The 27,575-nt window shown below is 51.8% G+C and overlaps 1 protein-coding gene and 1 long non-coding RNA gene across 2 annotated transcripts; one reads left to right on the top strand and one right to left on the bottom strand.

Moving 5' to 3' along the window:
- Window positions 1–1,514: 1,514 nt before the first annotated feature.
- Window positions 1,515–15,501, bottom strand: LOC116949182 (uncharacterized). Its single transcript, XM_076069217.1, has 8 exons — window positions 14,812–15,501; window positions 13,055–14,326; window positions 12,050–12,108; window positions 11,296–11,408; window positions 9,534–9,685; window positions 7,934–8,029; window positions 6,034–6,213; window positions 1,515–3,868 (listed from the first exon to the last, which is right to left on the bottom strand). Exons 2-8 carry the CDS (start codon window positions 13,232–13,234, stop codon window positions 3,359–3,361), a joined length of 1,290 nt encoding a protein of 429 aa, XP_075925332.1. The 5' UTR covers window positions 13,235–14,326; window positions 14,812–15,501; the 3' UTR covers window positions 1,515–3,358.
- A 1,267-nt stretch (window positions 15,502–16,768) lies between these two features.
- LOC142926870 (uncharacterized) lies at window positions 16,769–19,209 on the top strand. Its single transcript, XR_012943798.1, has 2 exons — window positions 16,769–16,846; window positions 18,664–19,209. It is a non-coding gene; the product is annotated as an uncharacterized LOC142926870 (long non-coding RNA).
- The last annotated feature ends 8,366 nt before the right edge of the window (window positions 19,210–27,575 follow it).

Raw genomic sequence — 27,575 nt, 5'->3', positions numbered from 1 at the left:
TACAAACTTACATTTTATCATCTTTAGTCGAAAAGAAAGCCAACTTCCCTCGAGAGCCCCCTCTCGTCGGAGGCCCTTCCGCCAGCAGTGGCGTGAGCCGGCTATTGGAGGGCGGCCGTCTCTACCTTGTTAACTGAGAAACGAGACAGCACGTATCACGTGCTGTCTCGTTTCTGCCGCCGTGTGGTTTGTACGTTCCTCGCGTGCGGTTTATCGCTTATCAACTCCGATGTAGCACCACTCATCAACACCCCCCACCCACCCACCCGGGATCTGGAGTTAAAGACTCAGGGCTAACACGGCACCGGTCACTGGCGGAGTCATTGGGGGGGGAGGGGGTGGGGGGAGGTGGCACGTGCCCCCCCCCCCCCAATGATCCGATCGAAATCCCTAATTTCGATCGGATCATTGGGGTTTATTAGTATTAAATGGGCATTTTACGACCCCCACTGCCACTGTGTAGCATATTATTACATGCCAGGGACTCTATGAGATGATAAGACAATAGTCTGAGTCCATAATTGGCAATAAGTAACGGCAAAGCAGTTATACGCGACTCACAGAATTGTGCGCAGTTGCGTATACAGTACACGACTTCCCTGAAGGCATCAACACCTTCAGCGAGCTGCGATGCCGATCACACAACGCGGTTCGAATTCGACCCTCAATCGATGGCTGCGTCATCGCCGCACACGCGTCGATTAAAAAGCAAAGGGACAAGTCCTTACTTATTAACAACTCCTTACTTACTAACAACTCCTCTATCATTTTTAATTGCTGGAGGGGTTGCCACCCTCCCCCTACCTGAAAATTCTGGCTCTGCTATTTTGCACCGGTGCGCGTTCGGCGTGCGGCCATGCAAGGTACATTAAACACCGGGACGTTGTGCGAAGACAGATAGCCCCGCAATGCCACAATACGGAAGCGCTCCATGTAATTGCAAAGCTGTCGTGAGGGCGCCATTGCCGAATTAAAAACTGGTGATCCAAAACATTTATCAAACGTAATCCTCATCAGGCCCCATGATGTAAAACAAGTCTGTAAATCGCATGATCCACTCTGTCGCTCGGACCTCTCTATGCGCTATGAAGAAGGGACATTGCCCGAAACGTCGCCTATTATGTATCATTTGGCATTGCAAGGTCAGAGTGTTATTGACGAATGTGTTGAGCTTAAAATATATTATTTGTGCTTTTAGAGCACTGACAACGCAAGTAGCATCACCAAATAATGTGTTGCATGTACACTACAGTTAAATGTTTTTGTTCTGGATGAGTCAGTCGGTTGATTCGGGGGGGGGGGAGGCGATTGGATTCGTCGTTCGCCTCGAGCCCCCCCGTTCAGTAACCAGATCCCCCCCCCTGCCCCCCCTGGGGAAGCTGAGGATCCAACCAGCCAGTGGAGCGAAATCTGTACCCTCAGACTCGACTACCGGAGTCTCCGACTCAAAACTGACACGTGAAATAAAAGTGAATTTATTCTCCCGGTTACGTGGACTCGTAGAGAGACTTCGGTTCATTTTAGTTACCGAATTTATTACAACAGCAGGTTTTTTTTTTAACGTACAATAGTTCATGAATAGCGATCGACAGCAAATAGAGAAATGTTGAGCAATGTTGTATATATATGTAACCCATAAATACAGTCAGTTCTCAATTAGCTGGGGTGAAAGAGTGGCTTGGGATCAATTAAAAACACGGAGGATGAAAAAGTACAAAGATCCCCTGTAAAGCCTTAGCAGACTATAGGGGTGCTGTTAGCGAGCACCTATGAAGGCCGGCACGCCACACAAGGGGGCAGGTGGCCAACACCACGCCTAGCCGCCTTTGTTTCCCGAGTGACGATGTTTACACACCGCCACCAGGTACTCATTTCAGGCTGAGTCGACCTAGGATAGGCCCAGGACCGGTTCAGATAATCGTCACTGGTGTTGGCCGTTGAGTGGGAATCGAACCCGGGTCGTCAAGGTTCGTAGCGCAGCGCGCTAACCGCTACACCACCGCTCCCAGGACGATGCAAAACACACACACGCACACTTGGGGCTGTACGAGAATTGTTTCCGACGTAGAACGGTTGGAGAAAACGGAGCAGGAAGTCGTCGTCCGTGTGGTATCGTTGACCGCTCGACGACGAGTCGACCGCGTGCGGCGCCACGTGGCCTCCGAGCGACTTGGCTACCCGTGACGGCCACGTGGGCAGCAGCCAATGGGAGCCAGCGTGCGTTGCGCCAAGCTCCAAGCAAGCACGGTTGGCTGATTCGCCACCCGCGGATGATGGAGAGAGGAGAGATTGTCCGATTCATGTACAGCGACCGTGCATCGGCACAGAGTACTATAAGCAAAACGAGTGCGCACGTGACAGCAACATTGACAGTACAGCGATGTGAACCCGTCGCTCAATACGAACCCGCCCGTTGGGTATCGTTCCAACAGTCCCGTAACAATTCGCCACGGTGCATTTATTTTGTTGTTTATCTCGTTTCCACTCCCTCGTGTGTATTGTTTTTCCTTTCATGCAGTCTCATTCAGTAGTTGAGCTCGCTACATCGGCCTCTATGGAACATTAACATGCGATTTGCACGACTCGGAGAGCATTCTCACGATTCGACGATGCACGTATTGTGTTCACAGTTGACGTATCGATGCATCTTTCATGGTCATAGACACTCGGTGGCTGAATCCAAAGGCCCTTGCTTGGTTCAGCAGCCAGACAAAAGTGTCGTGGAGGCTGGAAACAAACAAGGAGAGATTAAGCCCCATTCTCCAGATTCACGTAAGACGCTCTGGAAAGTAAGACACACTGCGACTTGTGCCCGGTGTCAAATGCAGTTGTACACATCTGCTCACACACACACACACCTACTGGAGTATAAGACGCGCCACTTAACCCATGCTTCAAACTATGATCCAGAAAATAGGGTACAAACTACCAGAAAAGCAGTAACTCCTTGTATCCCACGAGTCGAGCTAACCTTGACATCTAAAGCGGGGTGGGGGTAGTGAAATAATGGCCAGGTTGGGTCAGCATGAACCACACTGCCTATCCTAAACATCAAGTGAAACGATCATTCCAGACGATGGGGTCCGTGAAGCCATCATTGGCGATAAGGGCTGTTGACCATCAGCTCACCGCTACTACGCTCGCGAACGCAGTTTAAAAATCCCGGACTCTTTCCTCGGGACACTCGATGGTGCCGGACACAGCACTTCGCCACGGCCATTACCGCTGAGCCACCCGGCCACCTGCGCGACCCCGCCAACTCTACAGCAGGCCTCTGTTTTTGTCAGCAGCGCGCAAGCCCTCTCCGCTCGGCTCCAACGCGATCTCGAACCCCGTCCTCCTCCACCATCCTCTGTGTCTAGGCGTCGCCTTGACCTTGCTGTTGCTGCTGTTGCTGCTGCTGGCCACAGTCCCCGTTGCGTCTGATTCGGCTCTTCCCCTCCGTCGACTGAGCCTCATCCACCGATCCCGACTGTGCACGCGTCAATCTCTTCTTTCTCTTCTGCTGCTGCTGCTGCTGCGGCTTCGCCTCCTCCTCCTCCTGCCGCCCCTGTGAATCCTGCTGCTGCTGCTGATTCTGATTCTGCTGCTGCCCCTCTGCGTCATTCGCTGCCTTCCCCTGAGACTCCTCGGCCCCCTCCTCCGTGCCCCTGGCCTCCTCGCTCTCTTCGCCGCCCGCTGATCCCTGCTCGGCCGAGGGGTTCGGCTCGGGGGGGTCCCCACCACCTCCGGCGTCGCCGTCCGCGGGTGCCTGAGCGGGTGGGGGGGCCTCCTCGTGGGCCCCCTTCTCGCCGGGGCTTTCGCTCTCGCCCTCCCCCATGCAGGTCTCCTCCACCGACTTCGTGGTGGTTCGAGAGAAGATAAGCGCCTGCCAGAGGAGAATACAGGGGGCAGCGATCGGTGGTGGGGTGGGTGCTTGTTTCCAGATATTTGTGTTTCTCAAACTCCGGCGCAGTGCCGAGTAATATTTGAACCAGCTCTGGGAACTACATCCATTTCACCAACCCGCACTGACCAGCACGGTGAAGTATGGCCAAACAACCCCCCCCCCCCCCCCATGACCGCCACGGCTTAAGATGAGACCTTCAATAGTGGATTTGACAGAGGGGCTGTAACATTTTAATATATATTTAAACACATTTATGAATTACAAACTAAGTGCCTTTCGAGACAAATTCCCGCTTGAGTATTTAATCTAGAAAAATGAAAAGTAACGTCGCGGAGAGGACTCGAACGTTCAACTCCGCCAGCTGGACCGCAAAGCACGGGCAGCAGCTGCACGAGTCACGTGGGGAGCGGACCCAGCGGTGCGCCGGACAAAAGAACGCAACGCTACGTTTGTATTCGTGTTGAGATAAATCCCTTTGTACTCATTAAAATGTTTTCATTGCGGGGTTTCTCGTGAGGTTGACGTTGCGTAATTACGTGTAAAGTGATTCTTTTTTTTACTGAACAGCGCCACACAGTGGAAGGAAGTGAAAAATCGACTCGCCACTGACTCATTTCTCAACGCGCTCTACTCCCCTCCACGCACTCTCCTACCTCTCCCCTCTCGTCTCACTCTACTCCCCTCCACGCACTCTCCTACCTCTCCCCTCTCATCTCACTCTACTCCCCTTCATCCACTCTCCTCCCTCCCCTCTCAAGATGCTTAAATTCCTCTCGTGACATTGTTGATTGTCGAAGGTCTGTCTCGTGTCGTGACATCTCGCGACGTGAGACGCGTTCGTCGACTTTCTGTTCCGTTAAGGAGTTGGCAACCCAAGACAGTGGGGGGCCCGAATTTGGGAGACCACCCACATGCCCTCCGATGGTCTCTCTCTTTCGATATCTTAAACACCTCGCTCAATTCTAAAAACGTATACTGACTCTCATCTATTGCACCTTCAATAGTGCCGTTTGTTGCTGGTCACTCGGTGCATTTGGACATTCGGTGCCCACGCTTCAGCAACTGGAGACTATGGGTGCCACAAATTAAACCCGGACATACTTCTCACTCAGCCTAGCCCCACCAAACCCCTGCCGTGTCCTGTGATTATGTGATCCAACACAAGACCGGCGGTGCCAGATCTCGGTACGAATCAACTGCTGCTGCTTCTAGCCGAACAAAGAAGCCAATTCCCTGACTGTCTGGGTTGCGAGTGCTCTCTCCCCCGTGGTCGCGTGGATTTTTCTCCGGGTGTTGCGCTTCATCCCTCCACATTTAGAATCATCACGCGTTCAGACAGTATTTGGCTGCTGCTAGAAATGTTCACGTGATAAGCCGCTTCGTTGAGCTATCATTTGTGGCCATGTCGCTTCCGAAAAAGAGCTGTATAGCTCAGTGGACATGACCTGATCAAATAAACTAGTTTAGTTTAGGAGGTGTGACGATGTTTGCGAGGTGTTTGTTCTGGACATCGGCATTGTTCCACACTGTTCGCCAGCGTTCTTCCAGATCTGGGTGAGATTCTAGGATGGTTGACAACAGCGCAATCCCCAGAAGGGGGTCGGTGGCGAGGTGCATCGTCGAGGTCTTGGCTGATGATGGGTATTGAGGTGGTCGTCGTTGGCAAGAAGACGCGTCAACTCCCTGGCTGCAGGCCTGTCCACTGGAATGAGTTTATAGTTTAATAGTTTATAATCCAACACAAGACCAGTGGTGCCAGATCTCGATATAAATCAACTCCTTTTGCTGCTGCAAGCCGCACAGATAAGCCAATTTCCAGTGTCCTGATTTAACACTAAACTTGTTTCGATTTAAAGCTTTCGTGACTGCAATGATTCATCTTCTTTGGTTCTTTCGGTAAAGTCACGTAGAATGAGAGAACCAAAGAAGACTAAACTTGTTATTTATTTACCTTGTTAGGCCCAATTCGATATATAGCTCTTTTTCTCAGAAGCTACCTGGCCTCAAAGAAGAAAAATCCACACGTCCACGGGGAGAGAGGCACGCAAACTCCAAATATACAGCAGGCGTCAGGGGTCGGTGTCGAACCCACGACCTCCTGTGTAACCAGCCGAGTGAGTTAACAGGTCAAACGAACGGGGAACCTTGAGCGCGGCGGCCGGGAGCGAGGTGTCTGGGCAGGCCGAGGAGAGCGAGGTCGGCATGGGGGCGCTGCGGAGGAGGCCGTCGGGGTGAGTGGCCCTCCAGTAGGACTCGAGGAACTCGGCCAGGTGCTCGCTCGCCTCGCTCAGCTGGTTCTGATCGAGCACAACGTCGAACGTGCTCTGCGGAAGCAAGCGGCGGCGGCGGCGGCGATGGGCGTCCCCGTTAGAGGAGTCGCAGGAACGACTCGGTTCGTTAGTGGGGCGCGCAAGATTTGACGGACGCCGTACCGGTGTATGCTATCTACGTGGGGGCGTGTGTGCTATGTTGGTGTGAGCCATGTGGACGTATGCTACGTGAGTGCGTGGATTGGTGTGTGATGATGTGTGCGATGTGGGTGTGTGCTGTGTGGGTGTGTGCTATGTGGGTGTGTACTATGTAGGTGTGTGATGATGTGTGTGATGATGTGTGCGATGTGGGTGTATGCTATGTGCGTGCGCGATGGCGTGTGCATGTGTGTGATGGCTTGTGCTTTGTGGGTGTGTGATGGTGTGTGCTGTGTGGGTGTGTGATGGTGTGTGCTGTGTGGGTGTGTGATGGTGTGTGCTGTGTGGGTGTGTGATGGCGTGTGCTCTGTGGGTGTGTGATGGTGTGTGCTGTGTGGGTGTGTGATGGTGTGTGCTGTGTGGGTGTGTGATGGTGTGTGCTCTGTGGGTGTGTGATGGTGTGTGCTGTGTGGGTGTGTGATGGCGTGTGCTCTGTGGGTGTGTGATGGTGTGTGCTGTGTGGGTGTGTGATGGTGTGTGCTGTGTGGGTGTGTCATGGTGTGTGCTCTGTGGGTGTGTGATGGTATGTGCTGTGTGGGTGTGTGATGGCGTGTGCTGTGTGGGTGTGTGATGGTGTGCCCTGTGTGGGTGTGTGATGGTGTATGCTATGTTGGTGTGTGCTATGTTGGTGTGATGGTGTGTGCTATGTTGGTGTGTGATGGTGTATGCTATGTTGGTGTGTGATGGTGTATGCTATGTTGGTGTGTGCTATGTTGGTGTGTGATGGGGTGTGCTATGTAGGTGTGTGATGGTGTGTGCTGTGTGGGTGTGTGATGGTGTGTGCTATGTGGGTGTGTGATGGCGTGTGCTGTGTGGATGTGTGATGGTGTGTGCTGTGTGGATGTGTGATGGTGTGTGCTGTGTGGGTGTGTGATGGCGTGTGCTATACGGGTATGTGATGGTGTGTACTATGTAAATGTGTGATGGTGTGTGCTATCTGGGTGTGTGCTGTGTGGGTGTGTGATGGCGTGTGCTGTGTGGGTGTGTGCTGTGTGGGTGTGTGATGGCGTGTGCTGTGTGGGTGTGTGATGGTGTGTGCTATGTGGATGTGTGATGGCGTGTGCTGTGTGGGTGTGTGATGGTGTGTGCTGTGTGGGTGTGTGATGGCGTGTGCTATGTGAATGTGTGATGGTGTGTGCTATGTGGGTGTGTGATGGCGTGTGCTATGTAGGTGTGTGCTATGTGGTTGTGTGCTATGTGTGCTGTGTGGGTGTGTGCTATGTGGGTGTGTGATGGTGTGTGCTATGTTGGTGTGTGATGGTGTGTGCTATGTAGGTGTGTGATGGTGTGTGCTGTGTGGGTGTGTGATTGCGTGTGCTATGTGGGTGTGTGATGGTGTGTGCTATGTAGGTGTGTGCTATGTGGGTGTGTGCTATGTGGGTGTGTGATGGCGTCTGCTGTGTGGGTGTGTGCTGTGTGGGTGTGTGATGGTGTGTGCTGTGTGGGTGTGTGCTATATAGGTGTGTGCTATGTGGGTGTGTGATGGTGTGTGCTATGTGGGTGTGTGATGGTGTGTGCTATGTGGGTGTGTGATGGCGTCTGCTAAGTGATGCACGCTACGCCCATGTGCGCTCACTGTCGGACACTGGGACAGCTTCTCGGCGGCCACGAGCTGCACGGCCAGGTGTTTCCTCTGCGACTTTCCTTGCGCCTTGATGAGCCTCGTGAGAACCTGCGGTTCACACGGATGGGTTCACGCAGCCCCTTACAGCGGCCCTTCCTACAGCCGCTGCTCTGACACGGCTCGCGGCCACATGAGGCCTACCGACCACTTATAGCTGACCTGCCAGCAATATTGATCCGACGCTGCAAACCTCTCAGCAGCATAACAAAACAAAAACAACTTTAAAACTATTTTTTATTGTACTAGGTAAGGCCCACTGAGCTATGTAGTTCTTTTTCAGAAGTGACCTGGCCACAAATGATAGCCCAACGAAGTGGCTTGTCATATGGGCATTTATATCAGACAAATACTCTAAACGCATGTTTCTAAATGTGGAGGGAAAAAAACAAAGTACCTGGAGTAAATCCACGCCACCACGGGGAGAGAGACAAGCAAACTCCAAATATACAGGCGTATTTAACATCTGGCATCCGTGGCACATTAATCGGGGACTATAAGGAAATATTTTTGACTTACCAACAACACTGCGTTCCTGATTTTAGACGCTTCTGTATTATAAATATATACGAGCTGTAACCATGGTGAATTAAATTATATTGACAATCAACAAACGTGTCAAATCTTGACTTAAAGCTTTCGTGACTGCAGGAATTCATATTCTTTGGGGTGTTTCGGCAAAGTCACGTGGATAGGTTCAAAGAAAGTAACAAAATAACAAAAGACTACGACGTTTCGATCGCAACACAGGCGGTCGTCATCATCTACGTGACTTTACCGAAAGACCCAAAGAATATACACAAACGTGTCAGTTTAGTCACAAAATTGTTTCATTTACGCCATTATGTTATGGGACGGAACACCGTTGAGATGTCTCGCGGATCTTACGGAGCCACTTATGAAGATCCCTTCGAGTGACCTCTGGTCCGCACACAGTCGGGGGCAGAAGCTTCTCCGCAGCTTTGCCACTGAGAGTCACGCGCATCGCATGACAGTCAGATCGATATTTACAATTCTGAGATCTGGACTTCATTCAAATGAACTGCGGAACCCAATCGAACGCCATGGTTTTATGTGCAGTCATTGGCGGCCGAAACCTGAATTCAAACCCAGGATTTCAGCGGTGCCTGCTCAGAGCTCTGACCTCTGACCTCTGGGCAGGGCCGGCCAAAGGAGGGATGCGGGTCCTGTGGTAACTCACACTGTGTGGGGCCCACCGACAAACTAAACCGGGAGCATTACATCTGACACCATGACCTCGAAGCACGGGGCCCCTCAAAGCGCAGGGCACGGGGCGGTCGACCCCGACTTGCCGTGTACCCTAGGGACGCCTCTGCCTCTGAGCCACCTCTGCCAACCCCCCCCGCCTACCCCTGCACATTCAGCCACTTCTGTAAACCACAAGGGCCGCGAACAGCAAATGACCCCGTAAAATATTTCCGCACCCGGCACACCGCGTCCAGTATACGTCTCGCCGTGGCTGCGGCTACTCCTCGCCGAAACCGGCGACCCGGGAAATATTCGCGCGAGAGAAGTGAATCTGTGGCGGCGTCACCATCGGGGAGGAGATCTTGATGTAGACGATGATGGGCGCAAGGTTGGTGTGTGCCAGCTGGGTGGGGTGGTTGATGCTGTCCGCGTCCAACACCACGAGCTGCAGGGTGCGCGCCAGCTCGAAGATTCGCTCCACCTCGCCCTGCACCTCGGCTGCGGTGCCAACGCGCGGGTGGGTAGGAGGGTGGGAGGAGGGTGGGGAGGGGATGGTGGGCGGGGCAGTGTCGTCACAAAGTATGTCAGCTCGAAGATTCGCTGCACGCACCCCCCCACCCACCCCCCCAGAATATCGGCTGAGGTTCCACCAAGGAGACGATCAGGATAAGTGGGGGGGGGGGGGGGGGTGTCCGTACCGATGTGGGGGGTTGTCGGGTTTGTAGCGCAGTCAACTAACCCCTACCTGCCGCTCCCCACACTTACTCACACTCACACAGACGCGAGAGTGTTTCACGGTGGGACTTACCCAGCACGTCTTTTGTGACGCAGCCGCAGACAGCCAGCGGCACGACATGGTCACACCCACGCGCACACACACACACGTGCGCACACACACGCACACACGCGCGCGCGCACACACGCACACACACACGCGCACACACACGCGCACACACACACACGTGCGCACACACACGCACACACGCGCGCGCACACACACGCACACACACGCGCACACACACGCGCACACACACACACGCGCACACGCACACACACACGCGCGCATGCACACACGCGCACACACACACACGCGCACACACACACACGCGCACACACACACGCGCACACGCACACACACACGCGCGCATGCACACACGCGCACACACACACAGAAGTTAGCACACGGTGTTATTGACGACCGTGTTGAAGTTAAAGCAGCACCACTCCGCGTGTTCAATGGGAGCAAGGTGACAGATCGGGTGCTGTTTATGTCTCTGATCATAATCCAGAACTCAAAGCCTCCTTGCGGCCTCCTCGGATCACGGGGCGCCGCGGTGGCGAGACGTTAACTACCTCGCCCGGTATACAGGAGGTCATGGGTTCGATCTCGAACCTGACGGCTGCTGTATATATTGGAGTGTGCACGTTCTCCCTGTAGTCACGGGAATTTTTCGCCGGGTCCTCCGGTATTTCCCTCAACATTTTGAAGCACGCGTTTCAGTATTTGGCTGCTATACACTTGGACGTGATAAGCCCACTTCGTTGAAATATCATTTGTGATAGCCAGGTCGCTTCTGAAAACGAGCTATAGAGCTCAATGGTGCTTACCTGGTAAAATAAAAAAAAATAGTCAACAAAAATTGTAGTAGATGCGTTGCCTTGGAAGGGCGCTCAATATATTGTCTGGCTCCAAGGCTGTGGAACGATCTCCCCCATTGCCATAAGGCAAGCCGCTACTGTAGTCTGTGGACTGAAGACGCATCTCTTCGGTCCGACACAAGTTCCTCTGGGTCGATCTGTCCGTGAACTTGACACCACGATTTGACGGTCGGGGAGTGGGGTTGATAATCGGTTGTTGTTTTTTTTTTAAAGTTGAACTATTGCCTTGTGTAAAATGTTAATTGCTATTGACGTAATGTTAGGTATGTTTTTTTTTAAATCGTCCATCCGCCGAAGGCGCTATACGAAAATCATGTTTGAATTGATCCACTGATCAGGTCTGGTGGGGGGGGTGGGGGGTGCTGCCGGGGAGGGGGGGGGTGGTGAGTGCGGGATGGACCAAGGCTTGAGGTCGGCTACAGCCACACTCTTACGCTGGAGCGCCACACCCGTGCCCGGTTTGGCGTTGGAGCGCTCCACCAGCATGGCGTGCTTGCTCGGGTTGTTCATCACCGAGCGCTTCGCCAGGGAGATGTCGGCGGTCACGCGCGTGATGTTGATCCTGCCAGCGGCGGCACAAGCGGTGGGGCACGCACGCATCACAGCTGGAGGTGCAAGTTTCTGCATGCGTGTGGGGGGGGGGGGTGAGGTTGGTGGGGGTGTGGGGGAGCGCTAGTGTAGTAGCTGTTGGCGCGCTACGCTACGAAACCCGGCGACCCGAGTTCGATTACCGCTCACGGCCACCAACACCAGTGACGGTTATCTGGGCCTCTCCGAGGGTGACTCAGCCTTGGTTGCGGTGCGTGTAAACATCAGCACTGGGGAGACAAAGGCGGCCGGGTGTGGTGTTGGCCACCCCACGTCCGTGTTTGCCGTGCCGGGCTTTATAGGCGGATCTTTGTCTTTGGTGTTGTTCTGTCTCCTCTCCCCCACGTGTTTCTCTGCCCTGACCCCGCTCCTCCAATCTACCCGAATGTAAAGTGCCATGCAGATGCTATATACACATTATTATTTTTAGTTGTTTATGTAATCATCTCCTTCATTAAGTTTGCAGCTCACGTCGGCAGCCCGCGACGCACATCCGCGGCGTGTAGCTACAAGATAAGAGCTGGGATTGTCGTTTTCTTTTACACTTTCCTACAATTCAATTTACAAAACTACAGCAGTGGCAATAACAGCGTCGCGTAGACGGGTGGAGCTGACCTTCCGTCAAACCTGCGCTTCAGAAAGTCGAAGAGTGCTTTCTGCATCATATCCGTCACCTGCACGATAGAAACAAATTCGAACTCGGCCATTTACGCGTAAACACACCTGTATGTACGCCTGTACGCACATCTGTAAACACACCTGTACACATACCTGTACACGCACTGGTATGCACATCAGCAGCGTGGCATAATGCCCGCGGGAGTGTAATTCCCTTCTAAATGACCACAGGAAGAAACTCGCATCAACGTTCGTCCCCATCTCAGACGCGACCGCTGCTCTGCTTGCTCCAGTGGTCGCGTCTCGAGGCGACTATCAACTCAGGGTGGTGCCGCAATTGATTTGTCTCACACGGTCGCACCTGAAGGCTATTGTATATCGCGGCTCCTCTCGCCTAATCACATCATCGTTACGGTCACGGTCTTGAACATTTAACGCCGTATGGGGCGCTCCGTCTTCGCATAATGCAGCCACTACAGCACCGTAGAAACTTTTTGGATTACGTTACTGCTCTCACTACATTAACATAAAACGTGGGGCGTAAATTTCATAATTTTCGTAATTTTTTTTAACTGCGTTTTAAATAAGCGGTTTTTTTACACTGTTGTGGTTTTCAAGGCAACCCCAACTTGTAGCTTTGGCCACTAGGGGGGGGGGAGCAAGGCACCCCCCTGCGCTAACGCTAGCACGCCTACCTTTACGCACACACATGTGTACGCACATACGTGCACATCATACCTGTACACCCGCTGGTATGCACATCAGTACGTTGCCAAATTCCCGCGGTTGCATAATTTCCCCTTCCAAACGAACACCACAGGTAAGAAACTCGCGTTGACGTCTGCCCCCCCCCATCTCGGACGCGACCGCTCTGCGTCACTGCCCGCGTCACTGTTCGCGTCACTGCCCGCGTCACTGCCTGCGTCACTCCCCGCGTCACTGTCCGCGTCACTGCCCGCGTCACAGCGGTCGCGCCTGTGGACGGCGGAACCAACAGCCCACCTGGTAGCCCTTGAGCGACGGCCCCACGAACACCACGGGCCGCATGGACGGTACCACGTCGTAGGCCAGCTGTCCCTCGAGCTGTCGGCCGCGGTGACGGGGGCGAGCGAAGGGGGTTAGGCGCGGGAACGCAATGCACGCACAGGTTGCCATCCCCTGCATCACAATGATGATCTTCATTTCGACTGGAGGCGGAACGGGACGGAGCTACGCGGCTCTCTTTGTTTCACAGATGTCCAGCAAGGTCGGGTCGGCAAGTTACATCGTCGACAACAAAAACGACAATAAAGGATACTAGAGTATGATAGAGAACGGTTAGGCAGGTCACGTCAAATTAATAAATAGTTGCACGAGTGCATATGTAGGGGACTGTAGGGAGAAAGTGCTAGAGGGTACACACGTTGAGATAATTAGCATCAGGTGGCTGTAAGGTGCTGTACAGATTATCTGATAAATAACACACGTGACATATTGGAGTGGGGGGCCGCTGTCCGATACAAGGCTGTAGCCAAGGAGTCAACATTGGGGGGGGGACCAAATCTTCCAGGGGGTCTGGGGGTCCCCCCCCCCCAGAAAAACAAATCTAAATTTGAAAACCCATTTCCTGCTTAAAATATTAAAAAATTCACTAACACATAGGATGGACATTTTCTTTACAACAATGTCTAATAGTGTATTGTATTACATTGCTCTGTTTTTTTCTTTTTTACCTTTTCTTGTTTCAGTATATGTAATGGCAGAGATTATGGATTAATAAATTACAACCATAACCACAATTATATAAACAGAAATCTATTTTATAGCAATATATTGGGGGGCGGGGGGCATTTTGAGCATATTTGAATATTGGGGGGGATGTGTCCCCCCCAATATTTATTATAATTACGGCCTTGGTCCGATGGGACGCGGGGCCGAGAGGGTGTTATAAGGGGAACGAGGTCGAGGCGCTTCCCCGTGGACTATCAACGAGCAATTTGGACCAGAAAAAAATATGCAGCACCCAGCACACCTCGTTCAGTTAACGTCTCGCTATGGCTGTACCCACTCGTCACGTGCAGCCGATTTCAGGCGACTAGAGACGCGGAAAATATTGAGAGAAATGAATCCCTGATCATCACCACCACCCTCATCATCATCATCACCCGTTTGTCAATCCACTGTCGGATGAGGGCTTGCCAATACCGCGGCGGGAGCGAAGGTTGGTGCTGCCGGTACAGGCTGCGTTCGGGCCGTGGCGCTGCACGCTGCTTACCAGCTTCTGTTTGTGCTTCACTGCGATTGTGAGAGCAGGGAGAGAGGAGAGAGGACAGGTTCAGGGAGAGACGAGAGGACGCGGCCAGCGAGTTGACGTGAGAACACACGGTCGGCGACATGGCGAGTTGAATCGACGGAGTGGTTAAACTGGCTTCTCTAGAGCGGCGAGTCGATGGCCCTAGCCGCTGCTACCGTTGTGCAAGATATCGTACTTGTTTGTGCTCCGCAGCTGCTGTGATTCGCTGTTGTTCTGTCTGCGCCGGGTTCTCTCTTGGAGTTGCCTCGGTAAAGAGAGGTTCGGTCCCGCGGGCGCTCACCAGATTATAAACACGCATGGAGAGGCGCCTCTCTTATGCGGGGTGATGCGCTGCTTTCTGATGAAGTTCAGAATGAGGGCATGTCTTCGCCTCGTGACAACTTGACGCCAATCGTACAACACGTAGACAAACATTGTTTGAACGAAAGAAAACTCAATGACAAGTTCAACAGCACTGATGACTCACTGTGGAAGGGTAGGGGGCGTGCAGGCTCTCCGGAAGCGCCAGCAGATCTAGTGGGGGGTCGGGGTGAGGGCACAGAGAGTTGTGAAGAGATGGGGGGCAGTGGGTAGGGGAGGTTGAGATGGACCACAGAGCCATCTAAATGTGTGAGTGGGGAGATACACAGAGACGTGGCGATAGAAGAGAGAGAGAGCAACCTGGATAGATATACTTGGAGAGACACCACAGATAGATGCACAGTATTTTGAGAGACACAGAAAGACATGGACAGAGACATGGATACACAGGCTGGAACGAAGAGACATGGAGAGAGGCAGAGATATATATGGAGACACACGGGCAGATACATTTACACACGGAGAGGAGAGTTGGATGTAGTGATCGTCCACCACTCAGTGGGGAGGGAGACACAGCAACACAAAGAGAGAAACACGAAGACAGACAGATACAGAGAGACAAGCAGCTCATTTCTTTAGAGCTGCTTTTTGTGTTTAGTTTGTTGTCCTTCCCCCGCACCGCCGATTAACACGGACGGCTGCGTACGGTGCGAGAGAAGTTCAACACACGTACAGGTGACGTGTGACTCCGACAGATATGGAGACACCTCACATGCGCGTCGATGGCACGTGGTGGTGATGCTGAGTGATGTTACTGGTGTCAGTGATGGAGCTGCGCTTGATGATGGTGATGATAATGACCAGTGACGGACTAGGACTAAAAATCGGCCCAGGCATTTGTAAACACACTGACCAAAATTGCCATGCCATCTCATTGTCCCATTTGGGCTGGGTCCAAAAAACAAATGGGCCGGTGAGGAAGAATCTTTCGGGCTGCCGCATATGGGGACTTAATGCCCACAGAGAGCGTGAATAAGCAATGAAGCATACACATTAGAGGTCATTATATATATACTGTGATCACATTTGCAATTTCCCCATACAGACGGCCCACCGGCCCTCGGAATGGACCGACCCAAAGTTCGTTTTCCTGGCCTGCCCTATGAGCAGTCTGGGCCTGATGATGATGATGATCGCTGCTGCTGCTGATGATGATGATCGCTGCTGATGATGATAATGATCGCTGACCCAGGGTAGAGGCGCGCGTGCCGGGCTCGCTGCTCCTGCTCCAGTTTGATCTGCGCGAGTTTGCCGGGGCTCGGGATGAAGCCCAGCTCGCCATCTTCCCGCACCATGCGGCCGATCCACCAATCGTTCGTGTACTTCTGCATCGCGACGGACAGAACAACGACAGCGCCGGCAACTTCGGCATCATCATCATAAAGACGATCGCGCGCTTTCAGATGCGCTTCTGCGGCCATCTGGAACGCTCTTCCTTCCAATATTAGAAAGACACTGGAGCTATATACTTTCAAAGCTAGATTTAAAGTTAATTTCTTCAGAACTGCTTTTTGTGTTTTTTTTATCGTCCTTCCCCCTACCTCCGATTAACACTGTTGGCTACGTACTGTATGAAAGAAGTTTAACATACATAGCCATCAATTACTTGCACGTCCATCATCACCTGTAGCGTAATCATACAAATAATATTATCATCATCATGGATGGAGAGGTGGATGGGTGGATGGGTGAATGGGTGGACGCATGGGTAGATGGATAAATTTGTTTAATGGATAGTTGAGTGGATGGATGGGTGGATGGATAGATGGTTGGGTGTATTGGTGGGTAGGTGTATTGGTAGACGGGTGAGTGGACGGATGGATACGTGGGTGGGTGGATGGATGGATACATGGATGGATGGATGGGTGGATGAATGGGTGGCGAGATTAGCGAATCGGTGAATGGATGGATAGGTTGAAATATTTGGTGGAAGGATGGATAGGGAGATAAGGGAAGGCACGAATGGGATAAGATCTTCTAGGTGAACGGATCGATGAATGGTTAAGCTTCGTGCGCGGATAGATCGACAATAGCTGGGTGCCGCGTCTCGCCTCTGTGACGTGCAGGAAGTCCTGCGGCTCGAAGGAGACCGCGTGTCCTGGTGCGGGGACGTCCTCCACGATGGCGCCATAAAAACTCAGGTTCGTGCGCACGGAGAATGCGACCGGCTTTTCCTGCCCCATGTACGAACACACGTATATACACACACACACACAAGACAAAGACCACCCGTATAGCGTTCAGCAGACTCTTGGAGCAAGTGCTGTTCGCGGGCACCTATGAAAGCCGACACCGTACACAAAAGAGTGGGTTGACCAGCACCATGCCAGGCAGCCTCCGTCTCCTGAGTGGCAATGTTTACACTAAACCATTTAAAAATATCAATGTTTCTATTTTATCACGTAAGGCCCACTGAGCTATCTAGCTATTTTGTCAGAAGCGACCTGCCCACAAATGATAGCTCAACGAAGTTTCTTATCAGGTGGAAATTTATAGCAGCCAAATACCGGAGGACCCGGAGAAACATCCACGGCACCACGAGGAGAGAAACACGCAAACTCCAAATATACAGCAGGCATCAGGGTCGGGATATAATCCACAACCTCCTGCATAACAGGAAGCCACCGTGGCTTCCGAACCAGGTGCTGTATTCATTTGAGGTTAAGTCGACCAAGGAGAGGCCCAGGACTAGCCAGTCGTCACTGGTGTTGGACGTCAGCGGGAGTCTAACTCGCCTCGCCGGGTTGAAAGCACAGCGAGCTAACCACTACACTGCCACTCCCCACAAGCACACACAATCACACACGCCACGTCTACCATGTACACACACAGCATGTGTACCACGTACAGGTGGATGGCTAGGTGTTGGGTAGGTAGCTCGGTGGATGGCCAGGTCGATGGGTTGGTAATTAGGTGGTTGGCCAGGTGATGGATAGGTAGCTAGGTGGATGGCCAGGTAATGAGTAGGTAGCTAGGCGGATGGCCAGGTGATGAGTAGGTAGCTAGGTGGATGGCCAGGTGATGGGTAGGTAGCTAGGTGGATGGCCAGGTGATGAGTAGGTAGCTAGGTGGATGGCCAGGTGATGGGTAGGTAGCTAGGTGGATGGCCAGGCGATGAGTAGGTAGCTTGGTGGATGGCCAGGTGATGGGTAGGTAGCTAGGTGGATGGCCAGGTGATGGGTAGGTAGCTAGGTGGGTGGCCAGGTGATGAGTAGGTAGCTAGGTGGATGACCAGGTGATGAGTAGGTAGCTAGGTGGATGGCCAGGTGATGGGTAGGTAGCTAGGTGGATGGCCAGGCGATGAGTAGGTGGCTAGGTGGATGGCCAGGTGATGGGTAGGTAGCTAGGTGGATGGCCAGGTCGATGGGTTGGTAATTAGGTGGTTGGCCAGGTGATGGATAGGTAGCTAGGTGGATGGCCAGGTAATGAGTAGGTAGCTAGGCGGATGGCCAGGTGATGAGTAGGTAGCTAGGTGGATGGCCAGGTGATGGGTAGGTAGCTAGGTGGATGGCCAGGTGATGAGTAGGTAGCTAGGTGGATGGCCAGGTGATGGGTAGGTAGCTAGGTGGATGGCCAGGCGATGAGTAGGTAGCTTGGTGGATGGCCAGGTGATGGGTAGGTAGCTAGGTGGATGGCCAGGTGATGGGTAGGTAGCTAGGTGGGTGGCCAGGTGATGAGTAGGTAGCTAGGTGGATGACCAGGTGATGAGTAGGTAGCTAGGTGGATGGCCAGGTGATGGGTAGGTAGCTAGGTGGATGGCCAGGCGATGAGTAGGTGGCTAGGTGGATGGCCAGGTGATGGGTAGGTAGCTAGGTGGATGGCCAGGTGATGAGTAGGTAGCTAGATGGATGGCCAGGTTATGGGCAGGTAGCTAGGTGGATGGCTAGATGGAGATCAGTAAGCGTGTCGGAGCGGTCCTTGGAAGACAACTTTGGGATCTCTGTGCGTGTCGCCACAGGGATCCCGATGGCCCTGGCTGCGTGACCTTGACCGTAACCTCCCCCCCTACCACCACCCACCCAACCCGCCCCCCCACTCCGAAGCCCACCCTGGCATTGTTGAGCTGGACGTGAGCGTATCGCTCCTCCTCTTCCTGCTGGGTCGATCTGTCCTTGCACTTGGCGAGCTCCTGCAGCAGCGCCTGGCGGCCGCTGTACGAATCCACGGACGCCTGCGCGCAGACAACGAGGGCCCCAATCCAACGCACTCAGTCCACGAACACATTGACAAGCGTGGCTGTGTGAGTGGACGATGAAAACATCGCGAGCGACGCCGATCACTGCTCTCACGTGGCCTTCTGACATGCATGTCGATCATTTATAGTATTTGGCTGCTGTACATTATTAACGTGATTAGCCACTTCGTTGAGCTATCAATCGTGGCCTGGTCGCTTCTGAAAAAAAAAATGAGTTAATACCTCAGTGGGCTTTATCTTGTACGATAAACAAAAAGTTTCGTTTCATTTGTGTATATATTTTGAAAGTAAAATTTTATCTTTCCTATACTTAGCACTCCCATCGTGTTTTTGTACTGCCCCTACTGGACATTTGCGAAAACGAGCTTAATAGCTCGTCGGATTCCTCCAGTATAAATGCATTGTTTGATTCTGTACATTGGCATAGAGCACCATCACGCAAGGCGCTTGGTATAGTTTAAGAAACTTGTGACACAGAATGGAATGATGGAGATGGCAGTGGCGTGCGACGAGGAGTGAGGAATGAGTGACAGCAGCGATGGAAGGGGAACTTGCGGATCACGGATGGGCTCTATGGGAGGGACAGGAAGGAGTAGAGGAGGGAGGGAAGATAATGGACGATAGAGAAGAGGTGAGGCTTTGAGAGAGTAACGGAATGGAGACTGCTTATTGTACGAAGGAAGGGCTATCATATAGACTTTCAGTGTTTAACAAACGGCAGGCAAATTTTGACTTAAAACTTTCGTGACTGCGGGAATTCATGTTTTTGTTTCTTTCGGTAAAGTCACGAAAATAGAAAACAAATAAAATAATTAATTGGAAATAATAAAAGCTTTTATTATTTTCAATTAAAAGCTTTTATTATTTTCAATGTATTATTTTTAATTAATTTGATTATTGTTCTTTTTTTCTTTTCTATCTAGGTGACTTTGACGAAAGAACCAAGAATACGTCAGACAAATGTTAACCCCCTAAACAGAATGAGTAACAACTAAGGGCCATGGCCCGAAACGTCGTCGATTACATAGTTTTCCCTCTACAGGCAGTTCCAATTAGTCATTTATACATGCTTGGTGTACCCGCTGGCGAACGCAGCAGCAGCGGCGTCGCCGAATCACGAAATTAAATGCATCGCCAGAGGTGACCAACGCCTCTCCAGCTGGGGCCCATGCGCAGCACCACCTTGTGGTGATGGGAGGCAATTGAAGGGACCTCGAGTAGATTCCACGATGTCACTCTCAGGAGTCGTTCTGGGGCACGTGGTGGTGCACTGCTCACTGGGAGGCAGGGCCGTCCACAGAGGGGATGCGGGGCCCGGCGCAAGTCGCGCTCTGTGGGCCTCTCGACGATTTCAAACGAAACTGAAAGTATTCTTGGTTCTTTCGGTAAAGTCACGTAGAAGGGAAATAATAAAATAAAACAAGAAAATGTATTTTTTATTATTTCCCTTTTACGTGACTTTACCGAAAGAACCAAGAATATGAATCCCTGCAGTCACGAAAGCTTTAAATCGAAATTTAAACTGAAAGTATTACATCTGACACCGTGACGTCGAAGCGCAAGCCCCACCCCCCCCCCCCCCCCCAAGCGCGGGGCCCGGGGCAGTTGCCCCGATTCGGCTCTGCTGGGAGGTTTATGAATGGAAATGCGTGTTGTCTCATGACCACGTGACGCAGATACCAAAAGTGGACGATAAATGAGACGGAATAAAAAAAAGACATCTTGAAAAATACAAAATGATTCAACTCGACCGGGTTCCCTGCAAGCAGCTGTGTTAACACGGGCAGCACCCTGGGTTTCACATGCCACGGTAGATGATAACGACGCATTGATTAATTGATCAACGTCATGCGTGGGAATGCGCACTCGTGCTAACCCGGGTTATGAGTGTTGCGTGTTTATAAATGTACAGTACTTACTATTTATTACGTCTATATTCGGTATGTATGTTTAGTTAATTTATTTCGCGACCGCATGCAGCCGATCGTGCGAATCGGAGGTGCGGGGAATGACAACAAACTAACCACAAAAAGCAGTTCTAAAGAAATGAGTTTTTTTCAATCTCCAGTGGGTTCCTAACATTGGAAGGGAGAACGTTCCAGACGGCCGCATGTGGCTCCGTGTTTGCTTCTCTCTCACCTCACGTCGCCCATCTGTTGTGTACACGTCACTGTCCTACTGTAACTACATATCCATCTCGCCTGTATCTCGCTCCTGTCATCTCACCTCGTAATTATATTTTTTTACACCTTTTCATCTCACTACATTTCTGTAAACAAATTGTCTCTCATCTCACTACATCTCGATCTCTTCTCTATATCGCCTACATCATCCCACGACGAGTTATTCAATTGTGGATTTGCTCGCCCTCCCATCGCCCCCAGTGTTGATTGCTTAGAGGTCCTCAATTGGCCAGCACTTCCACTGCAAGCACGGCCAACGTCAGAGGCGAGTAATCAGTGGCGCAGTTACTACATTATCAGCTCAGGGGGTGCGGCAATCGGTCAGGTGGGGCCCTCAATTATTGATTTGTCTCGCACGGTCGCTCCCTCTTGCCTAATCACATCATCGTTACGCTCACGGTTTCTAACATTGAACGTTGCACTCCGTTTTCGCAAATGTAAGTTTTTGACGCTGTTGTTGAAAACAGATCTCATGGTTGCTTGTCAAGGGGGGCCCCAACTCGTAGCTTTGGCCACCAGTGGGGGCCATGGCACCCCGTGCCTGCCCCACGCTCGTTAGGCTCCTGCGAGTAATATCTGAACCGACACTGGGCCAAGTGTCTCCAGGACGAATTCCTGCTGCAGCGGTCGATTGGCGCAGAGGGCGTTCGACGATTCAACTCGACAATCGTTATCCGTAATCGAGGTTTTTTTTGGGGTTAGATCGCGTAAATATATAAATGTGTCGTTAAAACCGCCACCACCCGACACAGCCAATTAGTAAGGTTTGTCACGTGAACAAAACATGCCAATTAGTTACTAGTACAGCACAACGGTGTGTTGGAGAGTAAACACCACAACATTTACAACCAGCCTCATCAGGCGATAGCCAGAATTGTGGAGAAATACTCCTGTATCGGTCTTAAATAGAGAGATAAATGTGATGTTGTCAGTGTGAACAAATCAGGTGCGAAGACACGAGGGGGAGGGGGGGTGAATGTAGACATATAAATTACAATGGATATCTATTACGTTTTATTTACGTAAAAAACTTTACCTCCTGGCTGTGTCGGATGGTGGCGGGTTTCACCGACGCATTTATATTACGCGATCTAACCCCTTGGTCACGAAAGCCCAACGACTACTAATGCACCTCCGTGTTACGCTGAAAAATCGTTCTGACGACGCCCGAGTTCGGGCCCCCACGCAGGTGAGCGCAGAGGCGCGCGGACCCTCGCGTACCTGCGCGTGCAGCTCTGTAGAACCAGGTGGCATGGCGCGCTGCTCAGACATGCACGCGGCCAACCCGTAGCGTCGCTCTTCAACCTCGTGACGGAAAAAAGAACAAAGTCCTCAATCCTCCACCTCCCGCGGCACCAGGAGGCGTGCGGCGAGAGGGACGGACAGACCGACAGTTCGACCGCTGTCACTTCCTTCCTCCTGTCCAGCGTGGCCTGGATTTGCGTGGCCGCTGATGATGGTGTGGCTGACGTGGGTGTTTCAGAGTGGTGGTGGTGGTGGTGGTGCTGGTGGAGGGCGAGGATGGTGATGGGGGTGGTGAGTGTGCGGCTGAGGGCACGGCGCTGGGTGGTTTGCCCGTTCTAATCTCTCCTAAGCTGCTGATGATGTTACAGTTGCTGCTCCACACGGCCGCAGGATGTCACCGCTCATTAGGTTGACATGCACAATCCCTTTCCTATTGCCCCCGTAGAAGATTACGCGGTGGGGCGGGGGGAAACTCTGTAAGGACCCGATTTGCGTGTGGACAACCACAACAACGCGAGAAGAACGCATCAGCACCTTCATCATCAATCATGACTATCGTCATCTTCAGCTTCGCCGAGCCGATTTCCTCTATCAGTGTGCCGGCTAGAAACAAACAAGAGAGATAATTCCACGATTATAAGACGCTTCGGAAAGTAAGACGCACCGCATACGTGTGCCCGGCGTCAATGAAGTGATATACATGTGGTCACACACACACACCGGATTATAAGGCGCACTCCTAAAATACATTACAACCAAGTGCGTCTTATAATCTGAATAAGGCGCCGTCCATAAATGACGTCACGCTCCTAGGGGGGGGGGGGTCAGACATTTGTGACGATGTATGACGAGGGGGGGGGGGAGTTTGAGAAATGTGACGTCACACAAAAATGCGCAACTTTAAATAAATATAGACAACACGTTCTACTTAATTAAATAGACTTTTTAACGTGGTGTCCGGCCTGCACCCCAAGATGAGACGGTCCACAGGAATTGAGCTCCTCTGCATTATGCTTTTTTTTAGAAACACGGGCAAGTGACCCAAACCGTATGGAGCACAGTAGGCTCTGGCGAATGAGACTAACCCTTGTTCTCTCGCGACCTAACCCCGGTGAAACAAACTACACCTGAACAGTCAAGCCGTTATGAAATATCACTGTCGATCTAAAAGGCCCACTCAGCTATGTAGCTCGTTTTCAGAAGCCACCTGGCTACAAAAACTAGCTCAAAGAAGTGGCTTATCACCCGGAAATGTATAGCAGCCAAATACTCTAAACGCACGTTGATTCTAAATGTGGAGGGGAAAAACCCGCGTGACCCGGAGAAAAAAGAAACACACGCCACCGCGGGGAGAGAGAGACACGAAATCTCCAAACATACACGCGTCAGGGTCGGGATCGAACCCACGGCCCTCCTATATAGCAGGCGAGGTAGCTAACGTTCCGCCATCGTGGCAGGGGCAGGTGTCACATCAGAGGTGTCTACCTCCAGATTCGGGCGCTCCATCTCCGCGACCTTGGACGTCCTCTTGACCGCGTTCGCTGACTCATTTTACAGTGAGGGAAAAAAAGTATTTGATCCCCTGCTGACTGTGTACGTTTGCCCACTGACAAAGAAACGATCAGTCTATAATTTTAATGGTAGGTTTATTTGAACAGTGAGAGACAGAATAACAACAACAAATATCCAGAAAAACGCATGTCAAAAATGTTATAAATTGATTTGCATTTTAATGAGGGAAATAAGTATTTGACCCCTCTGCAAAACATGACTTAGTACTTGGTGGCAAAACCCTTGTTGGCAATCACAGAGGTCAGACGTTTCTTGTAGTTGGCCACCAGGTTTGCACACATCTCACGAGGGATTTTGTCCCACTCCTCTTTGCAGATCTTCTCCAAGTCATTAAGGTTTCGAGGCTGACGTTTGGCAACTCGAACCTTTAGCTCCCTCCACAGATTTTCTATGGGATTAAGGTCTGGAGACTGGATAGGCCACTCCAGGACCTTCATGTGCTTCTTCTTGAGCTACTCCTTTGTTGCCTTGGCCATGTGTTTTGGGTCATTGTCATGCTGGAATACCCATCCACGACCCATTTTCAATGCCCTGGCTGAGGGAAGGAGGTTCTCACTCAAGATTTTACGGTACATGGCCTCGTCCATCGTCCCTTTGATGCGGTGAAGTTGTCCTGTCCCCTTAGCAGAAAAACACCCCCAAAGCATAATGTTTCCACCTCCATGTTTGACGGTGGGGATGGTGTTCTTGGGGTCATAGGCAGCATTCCTCCTCCTCCAAACACGGCGCGTTGAGTTGATGCCAAAGAGCTCTATTTTGGTCTCATCTGACCACAACACTTTCACCCAGTTGTCCTCTGAATCATTCAGATGTGCATTGGCAAACTTCGGACGGGCATGTATATGTGCTTTCTTGAGCAGGGGGACCTTGCGGGCGCTGTAGGATTTCAGTCCTTCACGACGTAGTACGTTACCAATTGTTTTATTGGTAACTATGGTCCCAGCTGCCTTGTGTTTCTTCAATTTGCGAATAATCGCACCAACTGTTGTCACCTTCTCACCAAGCTGCTTGGCAATGGTCTTGTAGCCCATTCCAGCCTTGTGTAGGTCTACACTCTTGTCCCTGACATCCTTGGAGAGCTCTTTGGTCTTGGCCATGGTGGAGAGTTTGGAATCTGATTGATTGATTGCTTCTGTGGACAGGTGCCTTTTAAACAGGTAACAAGCTGAGATTAGGAGCACTCCTTTTAAGAGTGTGCTCCAAATCTCAGCTCGTTACCTGTATAAAAGACACATGGGAGCCAGACATCTTTCTGATTGAGAGGGGGTCAAATATTTATTTCCCTCATTAAAATGCAAATCAATTTATAACATTTTTGAAATGCGTTTTTCTGGATTTTGTTTTTGTTCTTCTGTCTCTCACTGTTCAAATAAACCTAGCATTAAAATTATAGACTGATAATTTCTTTGTCAGTGGGCAAACGTACAAAATCATCAGGGGATCAAATATTTTTTTCCCTCACTGTAGCTGCCACTCCGTCGTTAGTCTCGATATGCAAGGCAAGGGGTAGGTGGATCACGTAGAGATTGTAAAACTCCCACATCGCCTGGCCTGCGAGGTGGCCACGAGAGGGCAGCACAACAAGCGGGTTCGTGAACCCATCTGTGCGGGACCTTCGAGTGATATCCCCTCGTGCGCGTTGAGGTTTTTTTCTTTTCTTCCTCCGTATACTCCGGTTCCCTCCTGAGTGAGGCTTTCTTGGAACAAGTTAAAATAACATTACGACATGGATGAATACGCTCCTTAGGGATGCACTCACTGGGTCGGAATTTAAAGCCCCTGGGTCGCCAAAGCCGCTACTGACGATGCATGGCGATGGTCTTGCGCTGCTCTAAGCATGGCGCGCGAATACAAAGTGTACTCACGATTCTCGAGGCTCCGTAACATGCCCTCAGTCCATGCGAGGTCAATTGTCTGCAACAAACAGGAGCGTAACTAGCGTGGGGGTGCCTTCCCCCTCCCCCCCCCTCCCTCGTGGCCAACACTTAAGAGTTGGAAACCGCCATGAGGAATGTTTTCAACAATTTTGGGGCCCCACCTGACCAATCGCCGCACTCCCTGAGCTGATAATGTCGTCACTACGCACTGGCCACGAGGATCACATTAGTGGTAGAGTATATGACCCGGTTTTGGGCTTCCCCTGTAGGTCGACTCAGGCTTAGAGCTGTCTTTGCGCGTGTGAACGGTACGGGGAGCGAACCAGAGAGAGAGAGAGAGACACGAATTTTAAAGGTGAGAGAGCTGGTGGGAGAAGAGAGAGTGATTATTTACAACATTAAACTAAATACCGACACAAGGAGATAGAGACTCACGGGGATGGAGACTTTTATTTACTAGGTAAAAGCCACTGAGCTATTCGCTATTTGTCGGAAGCCACCTGGCCCCAAATGATAGCTCCACGAAGTGGCTTATCACGTGGAAATTCATAGCAGCTACGTTTCTTCTTAAATGTGGAGGGAACACCCAGAGGGCCCGGGGAAATCTCCACGCGACCTGGCTTCAGTGTCCGAATCGAGCCTACGATCTCCTTGCGTACCATGCGAAGGAGATATCATCTCGCCACCGCGGTGCCCCCCCAAACACACGGGGAACGGAGACAATCCCGCGACCTGCATTCGCCGATGAAACCCACGGCGACTGCAGACGTCACTGCGCGACTTGGCTCACGGGAAAAATGCAACCACGCTCAGCGGCGGACCGAACGATGCTGCACGCCAACACGTAACAACATTGAACGACGCGGCAAAGACGAGAGAGTACGTGGATTCTGCAACGAGAGACCCGCGTCACAGGGCTTCTCTCCCACAGATGTTCACACAGCCAGAGCCGCGCCATGCCCTGCCAGCCCAGGCAGGCGAGCACATGCGTCGTGTGCACGCGGAGATGCCGCGATTACATGTGTTTTGTGACGTTGACGAGCTTCCAAGGCAAGCGCGTGTGTTGCTGTAACGTGCCCTCGTAAGAGGATTATCGAAGTGCCATGTACAGTACGCAGTGGCATGACGAAGCGGTCCACTGCTGGACTGATAAGGGATCCCCCACCCCATGCGGGTCGTGGTGGGGGAAATAATGTCACCATACTTCACCACGCTGGTCACCGCGGGTTGAAGGCGGGCGGCATAGAAATGCAGTACACCGGTGCAACGGTCCCGGCAAGCCCAGCTCTAGCTTCTCAGATCTGACGAGATCGGGCGCATTCTCAGTGCTTTAGTCATGGAGGCTATAGACGTCGATTAATACGTGCAGCAAATATCGCTCGCAAATTAATGCCCCGCGTGATCCTGATATTGGCGTTTGCACGCAACCGGAATTCTCCACGAAGTGATGGCGACGTCGCCACGGCGCTTGTACCAGGCTAGTTGCACTCTGAGGCCACGTGAAGCGTCGAAGGCTCGCTGGCAGGAGATCATGGGGCAGACCCAGGTACCATGCGTTGACTGAAATGACTGGGAGATGCACCAGCCGTGCCCCCCACTGTGCCAACATTTGCAGCCAGCACGTGCGCCGATTATAGTGGCCAGTTCATCCCAGTGTTCCCCTATCCGGGGAGATGGTCGGCTCCATTGATTGCATTTACGAAGCGACAGCTGCCAGGCTGTACCAACCCCCACGGGGACACGAACCAAACACGTGATGCAAGCGCACGAAAATAATAGGTATTTCCTTTATTGTCTT

Source organism: Petromyzon marinus, chromosome 2, assembly GCF_048934315.1.
Source record: "Petromyzon marinus isolate PM22_M1 ecotype Great Lakes invasive population chromosome 2, UKy_Petmar_22M1.pri1.0, whole genome shotgun sequence".
NCBI lineage: Eukaryota > Metazoa > Chordata > Hyperoartia > Petromyzontiformes > Petromyzontidae > Petromyzon > Petromyzon marinus.
Note: the sequence above shows the minus strand (reverse complement) of the source record. Positions and strands in the feature narration are given on the sequence as shown.

What these genes read in the sequence shown, in the direction of transcription:
- LOC116949182 (XM_076069217.1), bottom strand. Translation starts at nt 13,234, where the DNA reads ATGAAGATCATCATTGTGATGCAGGGGATGGCAACCTGTGCGTGCATT. An exon ending in CAACGCCAAACCGGGCACGG is followed by an intron (nt 9,686 to 11,295) that starts GTGTGGCGCTCC and finishes TTGGCACCGCAG; the next exon opens with CCGAGGTGCAGGGCGAGGTG. An exon ending in AGCTGTCCCAGTGTCCGACA is followed by an intron (nt 6,214 to 7,933) that starts GTGAGCGCACAT and finishes TTGCTTCCGCAG; the next exon opens with AGCACGTTCGACGTTGTGCT.